Raw genomic sequence first — 15,583 nt, 5'->3', positions numbered from 1 at the left:
GGGTGTTTATTGTTCTGCAGGGGAAGCAGCAGAGACTTCTAGTTCTGTGGTTTTATTAAGACGAGCTTAAAGAGTCTAATAGAGGAAGGAGGCGGAGCTTTGATCTCTGCAGGAGCCTCACAATTACATGTTAGCCTTCAGTTAGCGCTCATTAGCACACGTGTAGCGACGAGTCCAGGTCTGACCTGCACATCTAGTTCTGCTCATCCAGGAGTGGTTTTGGGGATTTTTGTGTCTGTGTGTGTTTTCATTTTGTGTTTTTTGTGTTCATTTTGTGGGGGTTTTTGTGGTTGTTTTGTGTGTTTTTGTGTTTTTCTTGTTTTCGTTTTGTGTTTTTTGTCGTCTGTGTTTTTTTGTGGTTATTTTGTGTTATTTCTGTGTTCGTTTGGTGTTTTTTTTATCATAGTTTTGTATTTTTTTGTGTTTTTGTCAGTAAGTTTGTGTTTTTCTGTGGGTTTTTGTGTTTTTTGTGCTCGTTTTGTATTTTTCTGTTGTCGTTTTGTTTTGTTTTTGTGTTTTTTGTGGTCATTTTGTGTTTTTCTGTAGTCATTTTGTGGTTTTTTTTGTGGTCATTTTGTGGTTTTTTTTGTGTGTCTTTTGTTCTTAACCTCCCAGATGCCTCCAGCTTCATTTACCAAAACAGAAACCCAAACATATCAGTTCAATGGTGACCTTTAAAACGGGAGTTTGACAAAAAAAAAATTAAAAATCCATCTTTTCCGGAGCTTTCGACCAGAAATGTAAAGTCGGACGTTACCAGCGACACTAACTCTTTATGTGCCGTCTCTCTCCAGACTCCTCCGTCGACCAGCCTCAGGGTTATCAGCATCTCCATCTTAAGCCCGACAACGAACCAAAAACAGACTGACTCCACGCCGGCACTGATCCTGTGGAGGAAACCTTCCTCAGCGACGTCACTCTGGACACCTGGCAACATCTGGACTCTAAGGTGGATCTCCACGGCAACGATGGGAACACCAGCAACGACTAGGAAACAACAACAAACAGCTCCAGCAGCAATACATTGACTTTCTACCAGCTCAGATCAGCCGCAGCCTTTAATCCTCTCTGTGATTCATTCTCTCTGTGTCGCTTTTCAATCCAGATGTCTTTTCTTTTTAATATAAAGTTGATAAAATATAAATCTATATTCTGAAGAGCAGCACCTTCTTACACCCAAAGCCAGGTTGCAGACTGCTGGACGGCCTTCGCTAACTCTACTAACTTTGGTCTTTTTAAAGATTTTGCTTGTTTGTGGTGTTGGACGTCATCAGAAACAAAAAGTCTTCAGGGGTTTTAATGAAATAATGACAATTTACATGAATATGAAATAGAACAACTGCTTATTTAAAAACAAATTTTATACCTTCAGAGAACATACGTGTACATTTCTTGGACTGGAGTAAATAAATGATTATATTCACATTTTTTGTGTCTTTTTTTAATGAAATCATTGAAAAATGTCGTTTTCTTTCAGTACTTGTGGTTCTGGAAGGTGAAACATCCTCGTTTCAGGTCCCTACTCTGGATTTTATTTACTTGGAGATTTTTTTTAAGTATTTGGCTGCATTGATCCTTCCCTAAGTTCTAACTAGTCCCCCAGGCCCTGCTGCCTCATTACATGATGATGCCACCACCATGCTGCACTGTAGATAATAATAAGTCATAAAAGTGGCTGGTCTGTTGCTCCTCTTTCATGGATCTGCTCTGGATTTAGTTTTCTTCAAGGATATATTTTTATTTATGTTTTTTGTGGTCATTTTGTGCATTTTGTGTTTTCTGTGGTGGTTTTGTGTTTTTTGTTGGGGTTTTTTGTTGAGATTTTTTGTTGGCGTTTGTTGTGGTCGCTTTGAGTTTTTTGTGGTTTTGTGTTTTTTTGTGGGTTTTTTGTCATTTTTGTGGTTTTTGTGGTTGTTTTGTGTTTTTTGCGGTTTTGTGTTTTTTGCGGTCATTTTGTACATTTTTTGTGTTTGTTTTAATGGTCATTTTGTGGGTTTTTTGTGGTCATTTTGTGTCATTTTGTGGTCTTTTTGTGGTTTTGTGTTTTGTGGTTGTTTTGTGGTCATTTTGTGTCATTTGGTGGTTATGTGTTTTTTTGTGTTTTTTGTGGTTATTTTGTGCTTTTTTGTGTTTTTGTGGTCTTTTGAGGTTTTTTTGTTGTAGTTTTGTGTATTTTGTGTTTCGTTGTTGTCCCTTTTTGGTCATTTTGTGGTTTTTTTTGTGGTCGTGGCTAACACCACGCATCATGAACTACAACGTAACAACAAAACAGAGACTAGTGAGGAGGCCACCAAGACACCCATGACTCCTCGAAAGCATTACAAGCTAGTATTCACCACCGTGTTTCACATCATGATGCTGCCACCACCGTGCTTCACATCATGATGCTGCCACCACCGTGCTTCACATCATGATGCTGCCACCACCGTGCTTCACATCATGATGCTGCCACCACCGTGCTTCACATCATGATGCTGCCACCACCGTGCTTCACATCATGATGATGCCACCACCGTGCTTCACACCATGATGCTGCCACCACCGTGCTTCACACCATGATGCTGCCACCACCGTGCTTCACACCATGATGCTGCCACCACCGTGCTTCACATCATGATGCTGCCACCATGTGCTTCACATCATGATGCTGCCACCACCGTGCTTCACATCATGATGCTGCCACCACCGTGCTTCACACCATGATGCTGCCACCACCGTGCTTCACATTATGATGCTGCCACCACCATGCTTCACACCATGATGATGCCACCACCGTGCTTCACACCATGATGATGCCACCACCGTGCTTCACATCATGATGCTGCCACCACCATGCTTCTTCTTCCCCTCCTCCTGCTCCCCAGAGGATGAGTCCTTTAAATATTAATAATCCTGTGACCTTTTCTTCCAGCACAGATTAAACTTTCTTTGCAGCTTCAGATTCTGCTCTGAGTGAAATCAGCAGCGTGTTGTTTGTTCTGATGAATCTTGGCTCGGAGTGTTTTCCAGTCCAGATGTTCCACTGTATGTGTTTGCTGCTGTGTTAAAGACAAAGCAGCCCTGCCAGCTCTGCCCTCATTTGCATCTGCTAATGGCTCTATGATGCCAGTTTCTGATCACTGCAGCCACACATTTAAATCCTGCCTGGGTGCCAGATGCTCGTCTCTCTCGCTGAGCCTCTCGTCCAGGGATTCCTGTTTCCATCCTGTACCAGTGGCTCTGTTCGTGCTCTGCATCAGAAACAGCCTGCGGAGGTTAAACCGGAGACATGAAGCCACCGCCGCTGATGACACTCGAAGCTCGTATTTACAACCTCGGACGTGTCGCTGCCAGTCGGTGTGTGTTAATGTGCCGCTCTAACGGCCTCCAGATGTTCCAGACTCTCCGTCCATTCAGAGCCACTTACAGCTCGGCCGTTTACAGCGACAGAAGAAAAGACTGGCGTTGAGGGCGGCTCTCGAAGAATATGAGCAGTAATGAGAATTCTGCTGCAGGAGCAGAGTGACCCTGGAAAGCACATATGTGAATATTAAAGCTTGGAAGAGATAAAGCTGAATGCAGGAAGAAACGTTCTGGAGGCGAGAAAAAGCTTCTAAAGTGCAGAGAGAATCATCATGTTCAATCTTCCCCAAACTGTATATAAAAATCTAAAAACCTGCTTTTACCTCCAACCACAGGGTTCCTGAACGGTTTCATTTTAAAGGATTAAAATGACTTTTCTTCCATTTATCCTCAGCTGGATTGAGGTCTGGACTCTGAACTTCCTCCTTATTGTCTTCAAACCATTTCTGAGGATCTTTGTCTGTTTGCTTCGACTCATCGTCTGGATGGAAAACAGACCTTCTAGTCATGATGCTTCCATCACCGTGCTTCATGATGATGCTGCCACCTCCATGCTTCACATCATGATGCTGCCACCTCCATGCTTCACATCATGATGCTGCCACCTCCATGCTTCATATCATGATGCTGCCACCACCATGCTTCACATCATGATGCTGCCACCACCATGCTTCACATCATGATGCTGCCACCTCCATGCTTCACATCATGATGCTGCCACCACCATGCTTCATAATGGGGATGGTGCGTTTCTGATGATCTTCAGTGTTTAGTGTCCACCAAACATATCATCTAGTCTGATGGTCATAAAGCTCCATCCTGGTCTCCTCAGACCAAAGAACCTTCTTCCAGGTGTCTTCAGAATCTCCACGTCTTCTGGTGAACTCTAGTCCAGATTTAATTGGAGCTTTTTCCAACAGAGTCTTTCTCTTTGTCTCCATAAAGCTTTGACTGGTGAAGAACAGACAACAGTTGTTGGATGAACAGTCTGAAGCTGGAACTCCTTCAGAGGAGTCATAGGAGTCTTGGTGGCCTCCCTCTCTAGTCTCTCAGTTCTTGAGGACGTCCTGCTCTAGTCAGATTTATTCATGTTTCATCTTCCTTCCATTTCTTAATGATGGATTTAACTGGACTCCAGGAGATCTTCAGGAACTTGGAAATGTTCTTGTAACGTCCTGACTGATGGTTTTCAACAGCCTTTGAATAACCTCGACTGGAAAGGTGGTTCTGGTGCTCTGAGATGTGTTTTTCTGCTGAACTGTACTGATTGGCTGAGTGACCACAAACCTCAGAGGCAGCAGGAGGTTTTTCACAGCGTGGAGGAATGTTTTTTTAACGTTCTGCAGTGTGTAGAACACCGATGACCTTTCCAATCAGCCTGACTCCGGTGGGTTTTAGAAGGACGTTCAAACTGTGAAGGAGAAGACGTATTTCTCAGGTGTGTCTCAGGCCTGAATGTGAAATAAAGGCTGGTGAGAAGTTTAGATAAGACGGCTCAGTCCTGCTGCCTCATTTTAATGCACATATTTATTCTGCTTACTCATATTTGCTTCACTTCTAACTGTGATTATGTTTTTTCCTCTGAGCTTCACCCATTAGGCCCGTGGCTGTTTGATTAAAGTTTCCACCTGACAAAAACATCCCCGAATTCCGTCAGTTCCAGCTCCACGACTCGCAGGCCAAATAAACAACCTGGAGCTCCACGGATAAGAAATTTAAAATGTAATAAGACTCATGAAGTCAGGGAGACGACAATGAATGCACTCTAAAAAAAACCCTGTAAAAACACTAAAGGTCTCTGAAGAAGTTACTAGGAAGAGTCTAGTGAAGGAGGCCACCAAGACTCCTATGACTCCTCTGAAGGAGTTACTAGAAAGAGACTAGTGAAGGAGGCCACCAAGACTCCTATGACTCCTCTGAAGGAGTTACTAGAAAGAGACTAGTGAAGGAGGCCACCAAGACTCCTATGACTCCTCTGAAGGAGTTACTAGAAAGAGACTAGTGAAGGAGGCCACCAAGACTCCTATGACTCCTCCTAGAGTACCACCTCCTGTATTCAACGTTCTTCAGTCCAGTTTCTTCTGTACTCAGTTCTGCTGAAATTCACATAAATATTTTCCCTTTTTCTCTGAAATAAACAGTTTTATGTAAATAAGAAACACTTTTCAACGTGTCACATTTCTGCTGCCATTTCCAGCAACCGTCAACCACACATGGAAATCTTTCACTCTGAGGATCTGCCAGCTAGAATGGAATAAACTGTCCAAACACAGCAAATAAAGCAAGCAGACATTTAACCAAGACAAACGTGGATTCTACAAAGTCCTGGAAGAAGAATCTCAACCTGTTTCCTCTTTGACATTCCGGGTTATTCAGTGGAGATTGATGGAAAACAAATGATAATTTAAAGCTTAAAATAAGAGGAACACAGTGAAACCATGAATATGAAGAATAACTACAGATGAATCCCTGCAGTCATCACAGCTGAATGGAATCCACTCTACATCTGCTTCACATTCACCTAAATGGAATCAAAAAGTTGCAATAACTGAACCAATCAACATTTTATTGAGGCCATTCCTCTGTTTTGCTGAAAACAAACAGCTTTCCATCAGTTTTTAAGTGAACTAATTCTCCTTTGGCTTGTTTGTTGTGAAAGTCTTTTTTGGAACTGAAATTATTTTTAGACCGACTGAACTCAAAAAGCCAAATCTGTATTTAATTAACTGATAAATCACCGTTTTGGTTCCCAGAAAGGAAAAAGAGAAACCCCCCTGAAGCTGCTCCATCATCAGACTGCTGCTCATTTGCTTTTCCATAAAGTACAGTTGGGCTGTTTGTTGTGATGGAACCAATCAGATGTGACATCCAGAAATAACCGGGACAAATTATGATTACACAAACAGCCACGCTCGTGTTTGGACTGAGATAATGGATTCTCTCACCCCTAACCCCGTCCTTAAAGCCGCTCTAATGAATATTCATATTAACAACGCATCAGATGCTCTGTGGGCGGAGAAAAACACACAAATGTTGGGCGGCTGTCGCTGGTTTTAGCTTCTTTTGTTCCCGTTTTAAATGAGTCCTGCTGCTCTTGTTGCATCGATTCAACAGGAAACAGATGTTGGACGATTCTAAACCAGAGGCGTTCAACTCGACTTAGTTCAGGTTCCACATTCAGCCCAGTTTGATGTCCAGTGACCAGAAAAATCACAACAAAATTACCAATAAATAACCATAACTCCACTTGTTTCATTTGTTTTAGAGCAAAAAAGTACATTCTGAAAATGCTCCTATTTAACCCTCCTGCTGTCCTCATTTAGGGACACAAAAAAATAGTGTTTCCTTAAAAAATTTATTTAAAAAAATCCCCAAAATTCAATAATATTTTAAAAAAATGAGTAAAAATGTTCCAAAAAAATCCTAAAAATATCTAAAGTGATTCCATATATATCAGTAAAACTTCTGATATTTTCTTTAAGAACATTCACATAAAAATCAACCAAAATCCAGCGAAATTCGCTGGGTTTTGGTTGATTTTTATGCGAATATTCTTAAGAAACATTTTTTTTTTAACATTTCTGTATTTTCCATCAAAAAATGTTCAGAAATTTCCCAAAAATGTTGAAAATGTGGACATCAGAATTTTTACTGTGAAAATACATTTTTCTCACATTTTCAAACTTTATAACGAGTCAATTTTGACCCGCAGGATGACAGGAAGGTTAATGAATTATCTTTTTACAAACCATCAGGAACAAACTGAAATTTCTTAAGAAAAATACATTCAATTTCAACAACATTCAGCCTCAATTTCTTATTTACACATTTACAGATCACAGAGTGTCTACAAAGGAACACAACATTAGTCATCTGGAACTGAACCGTAGAGGATTTTAATTTAAATAAGACCAAAAAAACCCCCTCCAAACAAGGCAAAATATTACAAAAAAGAGACATAAAAACAACAAAAACAAGAAACAAAACAACCAAAAATGAGACAAACGGCACGAAACAAAACAAACAGAAAGAAAATTTGACAGAAAAATGATAAAGTGACAAAAAAATGGACAAATACAAGACAAAAAATTGCACAAATTAGACAAAGAGACCAAAAATGACAAAAGCAAGACCAGAAATTACAAAAATTAGGCAAAAAACAAAAACGAGACATAACATTACAAAAGCGAGAAACAAAATGACAAAAAATGAGGCAAAACAGTCATAAAGTGACAAAAAAATGGACAAACAAAAACGAAACACAAAATGAATGAAGCAAAACACAAAATGACAAAAATGAGACAAACACAAGCGAGACAACAAGGAAACACAAAATGACAAAAAACATGAGACGAACGACAAAAGTCAGACAAATTACAGCAAAATATTATAAAAACGAGACACAAAATGACAAAACAACAATTAGCCATATAGTATTTTACTTTATGATCAAAATGACAAAAGTCAGACAAAAAGAGACAAAAAATAACCAAATGTCAAATCAAACTAGGAGAAGCTGAAATCTGATAGAAAGAAGAAGCTGAAATCTGATAGAAAGAAGAAGCTGAAATCTGACAGAAAGAAGCTGAAATCTGATAGAAAGAAGAAGCTGAAGTCTGATAGAAAGAAGAAGCTGAAGTCTGATAGAAAGAAGAAGCTGAAGTCTGATAGAAAGAAGAAGCTGAAGTCTGATAGAAAGAAGAAGCTGAAGTCTGATAGAAAGAAGAAGCTGAAGTCTGATAGAAAGAAGAAGCATTCACACAGGCGCTCCACTCAGCTGGGGCGGAACCAATCTGCAGCTGCAGGTTTCCTACCTGCGGCATAAAAAGGGACACACGCAGCACTGAGGAGGAAGGAGAATGAATGAGCTCCTCAAATAAATAAAGTGGCTGTGAGCGTGAGGATCTGCGGGAAACTGTGCAGGACTGCTTCATCTACAGAAATCCAGGTAGCAGCCGGTAAGAGCAGAACCATGAAAGATCTGGGAGACTGTTTAACCTGCAGAACGTGTTAGCTTTAGCATTAGCAGTAGCATTAGCCACGGAGCGGCGGGTTGTTAACTTTCTTATGTCTGTATGCCGATAACTGCTGTGTGTTTGTAATTGCTCAGTTGAAAATAAGATTGCAGGCTAATTGGTGCTTATTAGAGGTTTTCCAGCTAAGGTTAAAAACCAGTTAATTCATTCTGTTTGTAATGGTGGGTTTGTACTATGCACTTTATTCTATTTGTTTATTTATTGGATCTGGAACGGAATGCACTTTAAAAGTCACTTTATGCACTATAAATAATTTTAAAAATATGAATTAAAAGTATAAAAATAGTTTAAAAAGTAAAGATATTCACACGTCATTGAAAGTGGGAGAACACTTGACAACAAAAACAAGACAAAATATTACAAAAATGAGACAAAACAACAAAAGAACAATGAAAAATCTAGTATTTTACTTTATGATCAAAACAACTTGTCATGGTCTAGAAATTATTTTAAATTTATAGTTTTACTAATTTACAATCTGCAGTTAATGTCTTCTCTGGAATTATTACACTTTGAGGACCAGATTGGACACTCTGGAGGACCGCTTTTGGCCCACGGGCCACATGTTTCACACCCCTGGTCTAAATGAAGCAGCAAACAGCAGGAAAAAGTTGGTCATTAGCTCTAAAACAGTGGAATCTGGGAGTTATCCAGTTATGTTTGGACTTAATTCAGGTTATCTTCTTCTCTGTGTTCATGACATTTACACCACAATTATCTTAACTTTGATGCTTTTTACCTTCAAAGGCGACAATCACATGGAAATAGGCATTTGGAATCACCTCCAATCACTTCAAGAAGCTGGATCACTTTTCGCCAGGCTCGATCGCCATGGTAACCAATGCTGGATGGCTAAGATTAGACCAAAACCTGCCAACAGCCCAACAGGTGACCATTCAAACCACTGCAGACCCTCAACACGACTGACGACGCTTCATCTAGCAACGCCTTCAAATGTTTAAACTGGTAAATCTGTTTTTCTTACCATCATAAACTAACTGAAATTAGTGTTTTAATCAGAATTTGACCCATTTGGTTGGATAACATCCAGACGAGTCGTATATTTGTGTTATTTTATCCCATGTTTAGCCAGAGGTGAGTCAGCTGGTTGGTCCAGGAGGAGAGCCAGAGGCGTCACTCTGATCCAACTCAACAGGAAAGCGACACCATGCTCATCATCTAAACGACAAAATATAGAAGCAGGAGTCGCAGGTAATTTTTCAGTGTATGCACCACTGAGCAACTTTCATATGGAAGAACTGGGCACCATCTTTAAATGCAGAGTCAGGTTCACCTTAATACAGCTCATATTAAACGAATTCACAACCCTGGAAGCTTTCTCCTTTTACTGCTTCTCAGCACTGAATCACAGACCGTATAACTGGACTTTTTGACAGGAGTTTGCAAAAAATATTTCATGTCAAAGTGAAAAAAGATGACAACAGTATATTAATATAACCACAATGATAACAAAAGGAATAATCCAAGAAACTCAGAGAAAAGCTTGTTGAAAAGCATCAGTCAGGACGTTATGAGAACATTTCCAAGGTCCTGAAGATCTTCTGGAGTCCAGTTAAATCCATCATTATGGAAAGCAAGGAAGATGGAACATGAATAAATCTGACTGGAGCAGGACGTCCTCAAGAACTGAGAGACTAGAGAGGGAGGCCACCAAGACTCCTATGACTCCTCTGAAGGAGTTAAAATTGTGAGTCATAAAGTCACTGGGTCATAAAAACTAATTTCTGATTTAAATACAGTAAAGCTGTATAATTTTATGCTCATAGGTTGTAGAAGAACAAATCACATGACTTTGGATGTGGACATTATTTATAGGTTTGGCCAGTGACATTTTATAAATAAATGTAGATGTAAATTAATATTTTTTTTCCAGTGATTGTACCAGATAATATGTGGAAACTAACAACAAAAAAGGGTAAACCTGTAGAATAACAGATCAGTAGCAAACTCTGTGATGGCCAGTTTCAGCTGCAAAAATGACATTCAAGCATTAAACTAAAGCTTCAAGAGTTTCTGCCAAACATCAGCAGGTAACCATGGAAATGTACCAGGTTTGATTGGTTGGACGTGGAACAAGTGATCTGTTCTGTAATGTGAAATGAGACGCTGAAGACGAGTCTTCAAAGTCATCACAGCTTGATCTCAGATGTACGGCAGTAAAAGGACGACCAGAGAATACAACCCAGCAGGGACGCTGTTACACTGTCGGGTACAAGAGGAGGAAATCATCGTCAGCCGCTGGCCACTCTAAAGGCCAAGTCATGCTTTCTGCGTCCACCAAGGTCCATGAAAATTATTATCTGGCCAAGTTTTAATGGAACCACATGGACCCTTCAGCAGATGCAGCTCAAACATGTGCAAAACATGCTATTAAAGAGTAAGTTATTGCGTGGGAAGATGGAAATTTTGGGTTCTACGTGCTAAATTCCAGATATTTTGACCCCAAAACCAAGCAAATTGCTCTAAACGATCAAGACTGCATGTCAAAAATGGCGACAATCTTGAAAATCCTTTCAAACTTTGTGTGGCTAACGTTATTTCACTAAAAATCACCAATCGCTGAACACATGGGCCAGTGTTGGTGTTTTAAAGGCCCAAGTTTTTAAGGAACCACATGGACCCTTTAGCATATAAAATGTGCATAACATGCTATTAAGGTGTAAGTTGTGTTAGAACGTGTAAATTTGGACTCTACATGCTAAATTCCAGATATTTTGACCCCAGAACCAAGCAAATCACTCTACAAGTTCATGTTTTGTGACAATATATTGGATTACATGATCAACATTGGTGGCCATCTGGAAAGCCTTTTTGAAAGTTTGTGTGGCTAATGCTATTTCACAAAAAGTAACCCAATGTTGGACATGAATGGTGGATAAAAGGTCTGTACTGACTGTCATGGTCTTGACACAAGTGTTCACAAGGATCCATGTGATGTAAATTCTTTATCTGCCCAAGTCTTGAAAGGACCACATGGACCCTTCAACAGATGCAGCTCAAAAGAAGTGGAAAACATGCTATTAAGGTGTAAGTTGATGTGCTGGAAGATGGAAATGTTGGCTTCTACATGCTAAATTACAGATATTTTGACCAAATAACCAAGCAAATTGCTCTACAAGATCAGGACAGCATGTCAAAAATGGTGACCATCTTGAAGAGCCTTTAAAAAAATTGTGTGGCTAACGTTATTTACAAAAAAAAAACTCATCCATCGGTGAACACATGAGCCAGTTTTGGTGCTTTAAAGGCCCAAGCTGTAAAGGAACTACAAAGACCCTTCAGCTGACGCAACTAAAAAAATTGTGCAAAACACGCTGTTAAAGTGTAAGTCGTTGTGTTAGAACAAGGAAATGTGAGTTCTATGTGCTAATTTCCAAATCCAAAAAACCAAGCAAATCACTCTATCTCTGAAAATATATGGAATTGCTTATCAAAAATGGCAGCCATTTGAAAACCCCTTTAAAAATTCTATCTTCCAACCACCTGTAGCTCAAATACTGCAGCAGATAACAGCAAATATGAAAGGAATTGTTAATTTTATCATACAGGCCTTGACGTTGGTCTCTGTGTCCAACATTGAGGTGAGTTTTCATAAAATAACCTTAAAACATATGAATTTTCTTAAAGGTTTCAAGATGGCCACCATTTTTGATCATGCAACCCAATATATCATCACGCAGCATGAACTTGTAGAGTTATTTGCTTGGTTTTGGTGTCAAAATATAATGAATTTAGCACATAGAATCCAAGTTTGCACAATAAGTTACACCCTAATAGCATGTTTCACAGTTATTTTTGAAATATGGTTTGATGTTTAGCAATCTATTGATGTAACAGCTACAGGATGTAGGAGTGTTGTAGTAAAGGTCAGCTACTCATGGCTCTGGTTCTTACTGCTGACCAAACTGTCAACATTTGGTGCCAATGAACATTTCATTTATGACAACAAATACGAGCTGAAGTCAACACATTTCTCCTCGCTGATTGGTTCTCTTAAAAGCAAAAACACTGAAAGTAAAGACTTTATTTGACTTTATTTTTTAGTTTCAGTAACTCTGCATGCTCTATTTCTGTCAGATCCAACACAGAAACAGTAGAAATGTCTCAGATCTCTGCAGCTGAAGATGGAAAACTTCACTATGCCGATGACACCATCATTTTGATTGGCTAAAGTCCACATCCGGCTATGTATGAACTCACATCACGGTTCTGACAGTGATCTTTCCAGGCCACCCTGAAACCAGACACCAGGACATTACTCTCCACATGTGAAGGTTAATTCAGTGAATTCATTCAGTCGTGTCACGTTTTCTTACCAGGCTTTGATGCCTTGGGGATCTCTGACGATGCGTTTGGCGCAGTTGATTGCTAAGCCAACGTTATCAGTCAGAAGCTCTGCGAACAAACAGTGGAAATAAAAGACTGTGCATTTAAACGTTGGACCGCAAAGTACAGTAAAATTAGAAAAAACATTTTTTAAAAAGCCTCTCAGAAGCTCCGTAATTGTAGCTCAGTGTTGTGAACAAACTGCATTTACAGAAGTGCTTTTATGTAAATTGCTGTACCACATATTCACAGTTAAAGGTTTTGCTAAACAAGTAGAGAAAACAAGTACTGTTGTTTTTTTTTCTTTTATCACAATCTGACGACATTATCCAAAACATCCTCTGAATGTTAAAACATTCTGTCTTAGTTCACTTTTAGCCTCCTAGGAACTTTATTTGAAACAATAAATATCCTTCAAACGTTCTTTGAACATTAGATTGAAATGTTTTCTTAAAAACATTATTAGAAGTTGTAGGTAAGGTTAGTCTTTTCACACTATATTTTGGTCTCCACCAGCTCATTGGCATTGGATCTGTTGGTTAGAACGGATTTGAAAACTACTAGAGAGACGATAATGTCACTATAGCAGCTCTAAAGCTCAGTAGGAGGTTTAACCTTCATGAATATGGGAGGAAATATCCCAGAATTTATGGTTCCTCACTGACCGCTGCACCGGATGTTGCATCCGTTGGCGGAACGTGATCCATCGGTGCACCACCAGCGACTGTTGATCTGAAAGATGCCGTAGTCGGTGGATCCGTCTCTGTTGTGGTTTATGGCGCCGGTGTTGAAGTGTGACTCCCACTGGGTCAGACAAACCCCTGCAGGACAGAAAAAACACCTGAAAACCCAACACCAGGTATCAAAACTCACAAAAAACCTTCGTCTGACAGGTCAAAACCCATGTGATAACAGTCCATCTGTCAAAAAAAGGCTCTGGATGAAGTTTAACATCCTTGAAACTTGAGATTTTTTCTTCCTGTGAATGTGAACTAATCTTTATTTTGTGGAAAGTCCCACTTAGCTTAGCACAAATTCTGGAAACGAGGTGTGCAGTAGTGCAGTAATTATACCTGCTGACACCTCTGAATCCTACTAATTAACATGTTTTATCTGCATCAAAGTGTCCAGTTTCCAACCCAGTCTTCACAAATTTACGTTCCTACACAACCAAACTGCATTCTCAGTTACGTTTGGAAAGTAACGTGTGTTTGTTATAAACGTATCACAAGTACTCATTTTCTACTAGTTTCTAATCAACATATCTTTGGTATTTATTTTACTGCATCACTGTCACTCATTTTCAGTCAAACAATCATATATTAGATGTGGTCGAGACCAATAATCATTATTTGTAGTCAGTTGTAAGAAAATACCTGCAATCCAGCCCTTGATTGCAGGGAGGCAGGATTGCAGGACAAATCAGTCATCACAAAATTCTGCTGTTTTTGAAGAATATGTTTCTATTCTATGTATTTTTACCATATTTTTTTTACTACTATCCAATTGTGTTAGAAAATGGAGACGCTTCAAACATAGAACGAAAGAGTTGAATTTTAACTCAAACCAGGACTTTTTCTGAACTCAAGCCAAATAATTTTGGTCCCAAATCTTAACCAAGCTTCTAACAAGTCAAAATGTCCAACAAAGTGTGATATTTTCTTAAGCTGAACCAGAATGAGAGTGAAAGCTGAAAGTTAAAACTTAATCATGAGTCGAATAACTGCTAACCGTTTGCTAGTTTAAGCCTCCAAACTCCAAATTCGGACTTGGTCACTCTTTCAAACCGGCACCAACAAGTCACAGCTCACAAACAAAGTTGATTTTCCAACAAAATTCCCTTTAAGTGCAGTTTAGTTGCAATGCTTTTGTGTGGAGTTGAGTGTCAGACTAGTTCTTGGTTGGAGCATCCATTAGTTGCATGGACCAGGTTAGCTGTTAGCTTCATATTTAGCATGAAAACCTGTCAGTGGGATCAAACATCTTATCTGATTATGGCCAAGAAAGTGAGAAAATTATCGCATTTTTGAAAATTACAAACTTTTCCTGCAAGAACTGAAAAAAAAGTTAATCCTCAATGAAATAAATGGAAATCAACGATTGGTTTAAACCTGAAACTTAAACAAACTGAGATTTCCAATTCTTTTGTCTGCTAATCTTTCTTTAGTGTTCGTTTATCTGGTTGTTTTGTTGCTTAAAATACTAAAAATACATGTAAATTCTGCTGTTTGGTGGCTGCTACTCACAGTTGGCCAGGCTGATGCCACGGTAACCATCCATCCCAGCATCCCTCAGTGTCCGGGCCCATGCACAGCGCTCCAGGGCTTCAGCGCTGGTCACGGCCACCAAGAACAAAACCACCAGAGTCCTCATGATGATCTCTGCTGGGCTGAACGTTTCTGCGTCTGCTTTTATTTCCTGCTTGTTTTCCTTGAACATTGTCCAGTTTAAACTAAGATGACGAAACTTGTTTGACAGTTTGGACTCTGAGTGCGTTATCGACCTCATTATACAATCTGATGTGAAGGTTGAAGCTCAGCTGAAGCTCCTGCACAAAATTATCTCCAGTGAAAGGCGATAAAAGAAAGAAAAGCTAGCAGTAAATAAAAAAAAAAAAAAAACTCATGTAGCAGCTGTGACTGAGAGTTTTTAGTTAAAGACTGTCAGTAAAAACAGACTTAAAGCTGCTCTGTGGAGTTTTCTCTGAAAACAAACTGTTTTCTGTTGACTTTCACCAAAACAAATGTTGCCATGGCATCACTGAATGCTTTTACTTTCACTTTTGTACAGAATGGGGACAGGATTTTGATTTTGCTGCCTTAAAAAAGGCATATCTAAGTGGGAAATGTAAGAAACAA

General features: G+C 39.5%; 2 protein-coding genes and 1 long non-coding RNA gene across 3 annotated transcripts in view; 2 read left to right on the top strand and 1 right to left on the bottom strand.

The window, feature by feature from the left end:
- mbd2 (methyl-CpG binding domain protein 2) overlaps positions 1-1,425 on the top strand; it is a 30,876-nt gene extending 29,451 nt beyond the window's left edge. The window contains exon 7 of the mRNA XM_023263992.3: positions 795-1,425. The gene's annotated coding sequence lies outside the window, so the exon portion shown is untranslated. The remainder of the gene's footprint in view (positions 1-794) is intronic.
- A 6,486-nt stretch (positions 1,426-7,911) lies between these two features.
- On the top strand, positions 7,912-13,060 carry LOC111564428 (uncharacterized). The gene is made up of 3 exons (XR_002745780.3): positions 7,912-8,300; positions 9,126-9,344; positions 9,468-13,060. It is a non-coding gene; the product is annotated as an uncharacterized LOC111564428 (long non-coding RNA).
- lyz (lysozyme) lies at positions 12,415-15,130 on the bottom strand. Its single transcript, XM_023263984.3, has 4 exons — positions 14,972-15,130; positions 13,391-13,546; positions 12,716-12,794; positions 12,415-12,633 (listed from the first exon to the last, which is right to left on the bottom strand). The coding sequence occupies exons 1-4, from the start codon at positions 15,096-15,098 to the stop codon at positions 12,567-12,569; spliced, it is 429 nt and encodes a 142-aa protein (XP_023119752.1). The 5' UTR covers positions 15,099-15,130; the 3' UTR covers positions 12,415-12,566.
- Positions 15,131-15,583: the final 453 nt, after the last annotated feature.

The sequence above is a fragment of the Amphiprion ocellaris genome, chromosome 17 (assembly GCF_022539595.1).
Source record: "Amphiprion ocellaris isolate individual 3 ecotype Okinawa chromosome 17, ASM2253959v1, whole genome shotgun sequence".
NCBI classification, from domain to species: Eukaryota; Metazoa; Chordata; class Actinopteri; family Pomacentridae; genus Amphiprion; species Amphiprion ocellaris.
Note: the sequence above shows the minus strand (reverse complement) of the source record. Positions and strands in the feature narration are given on the sequence as shown.

What these genes read in the sequence shown, in the direction of transcription:
- lyz (XM_023263984.3), bottom strand. Translation starts at nt 15,098, where the DNA reads ATGAGGACTCTGGTGGTTTTGTTCTTGGTGGCCGTGACCAGCGCTGAA. An exon ending in ATGCAACATCCGGTGCAGCG is followed by an intron (nt 12,795 to 13,390) that starts GTCAGTGAGGAA and finishes GTTTGTTCGCAG; the next exon opens with AGCTTCTGACTGATAACGTT. An exon ending in CCCCAAGGCATCAAAGCCTG is followed by an intron (nt 12,634 to 12,715) that starts GTAAGAAAACGT and finishes GTCTGGTTTCAG; the next exon opens with GGTGGCCTGGAAAGATCACT.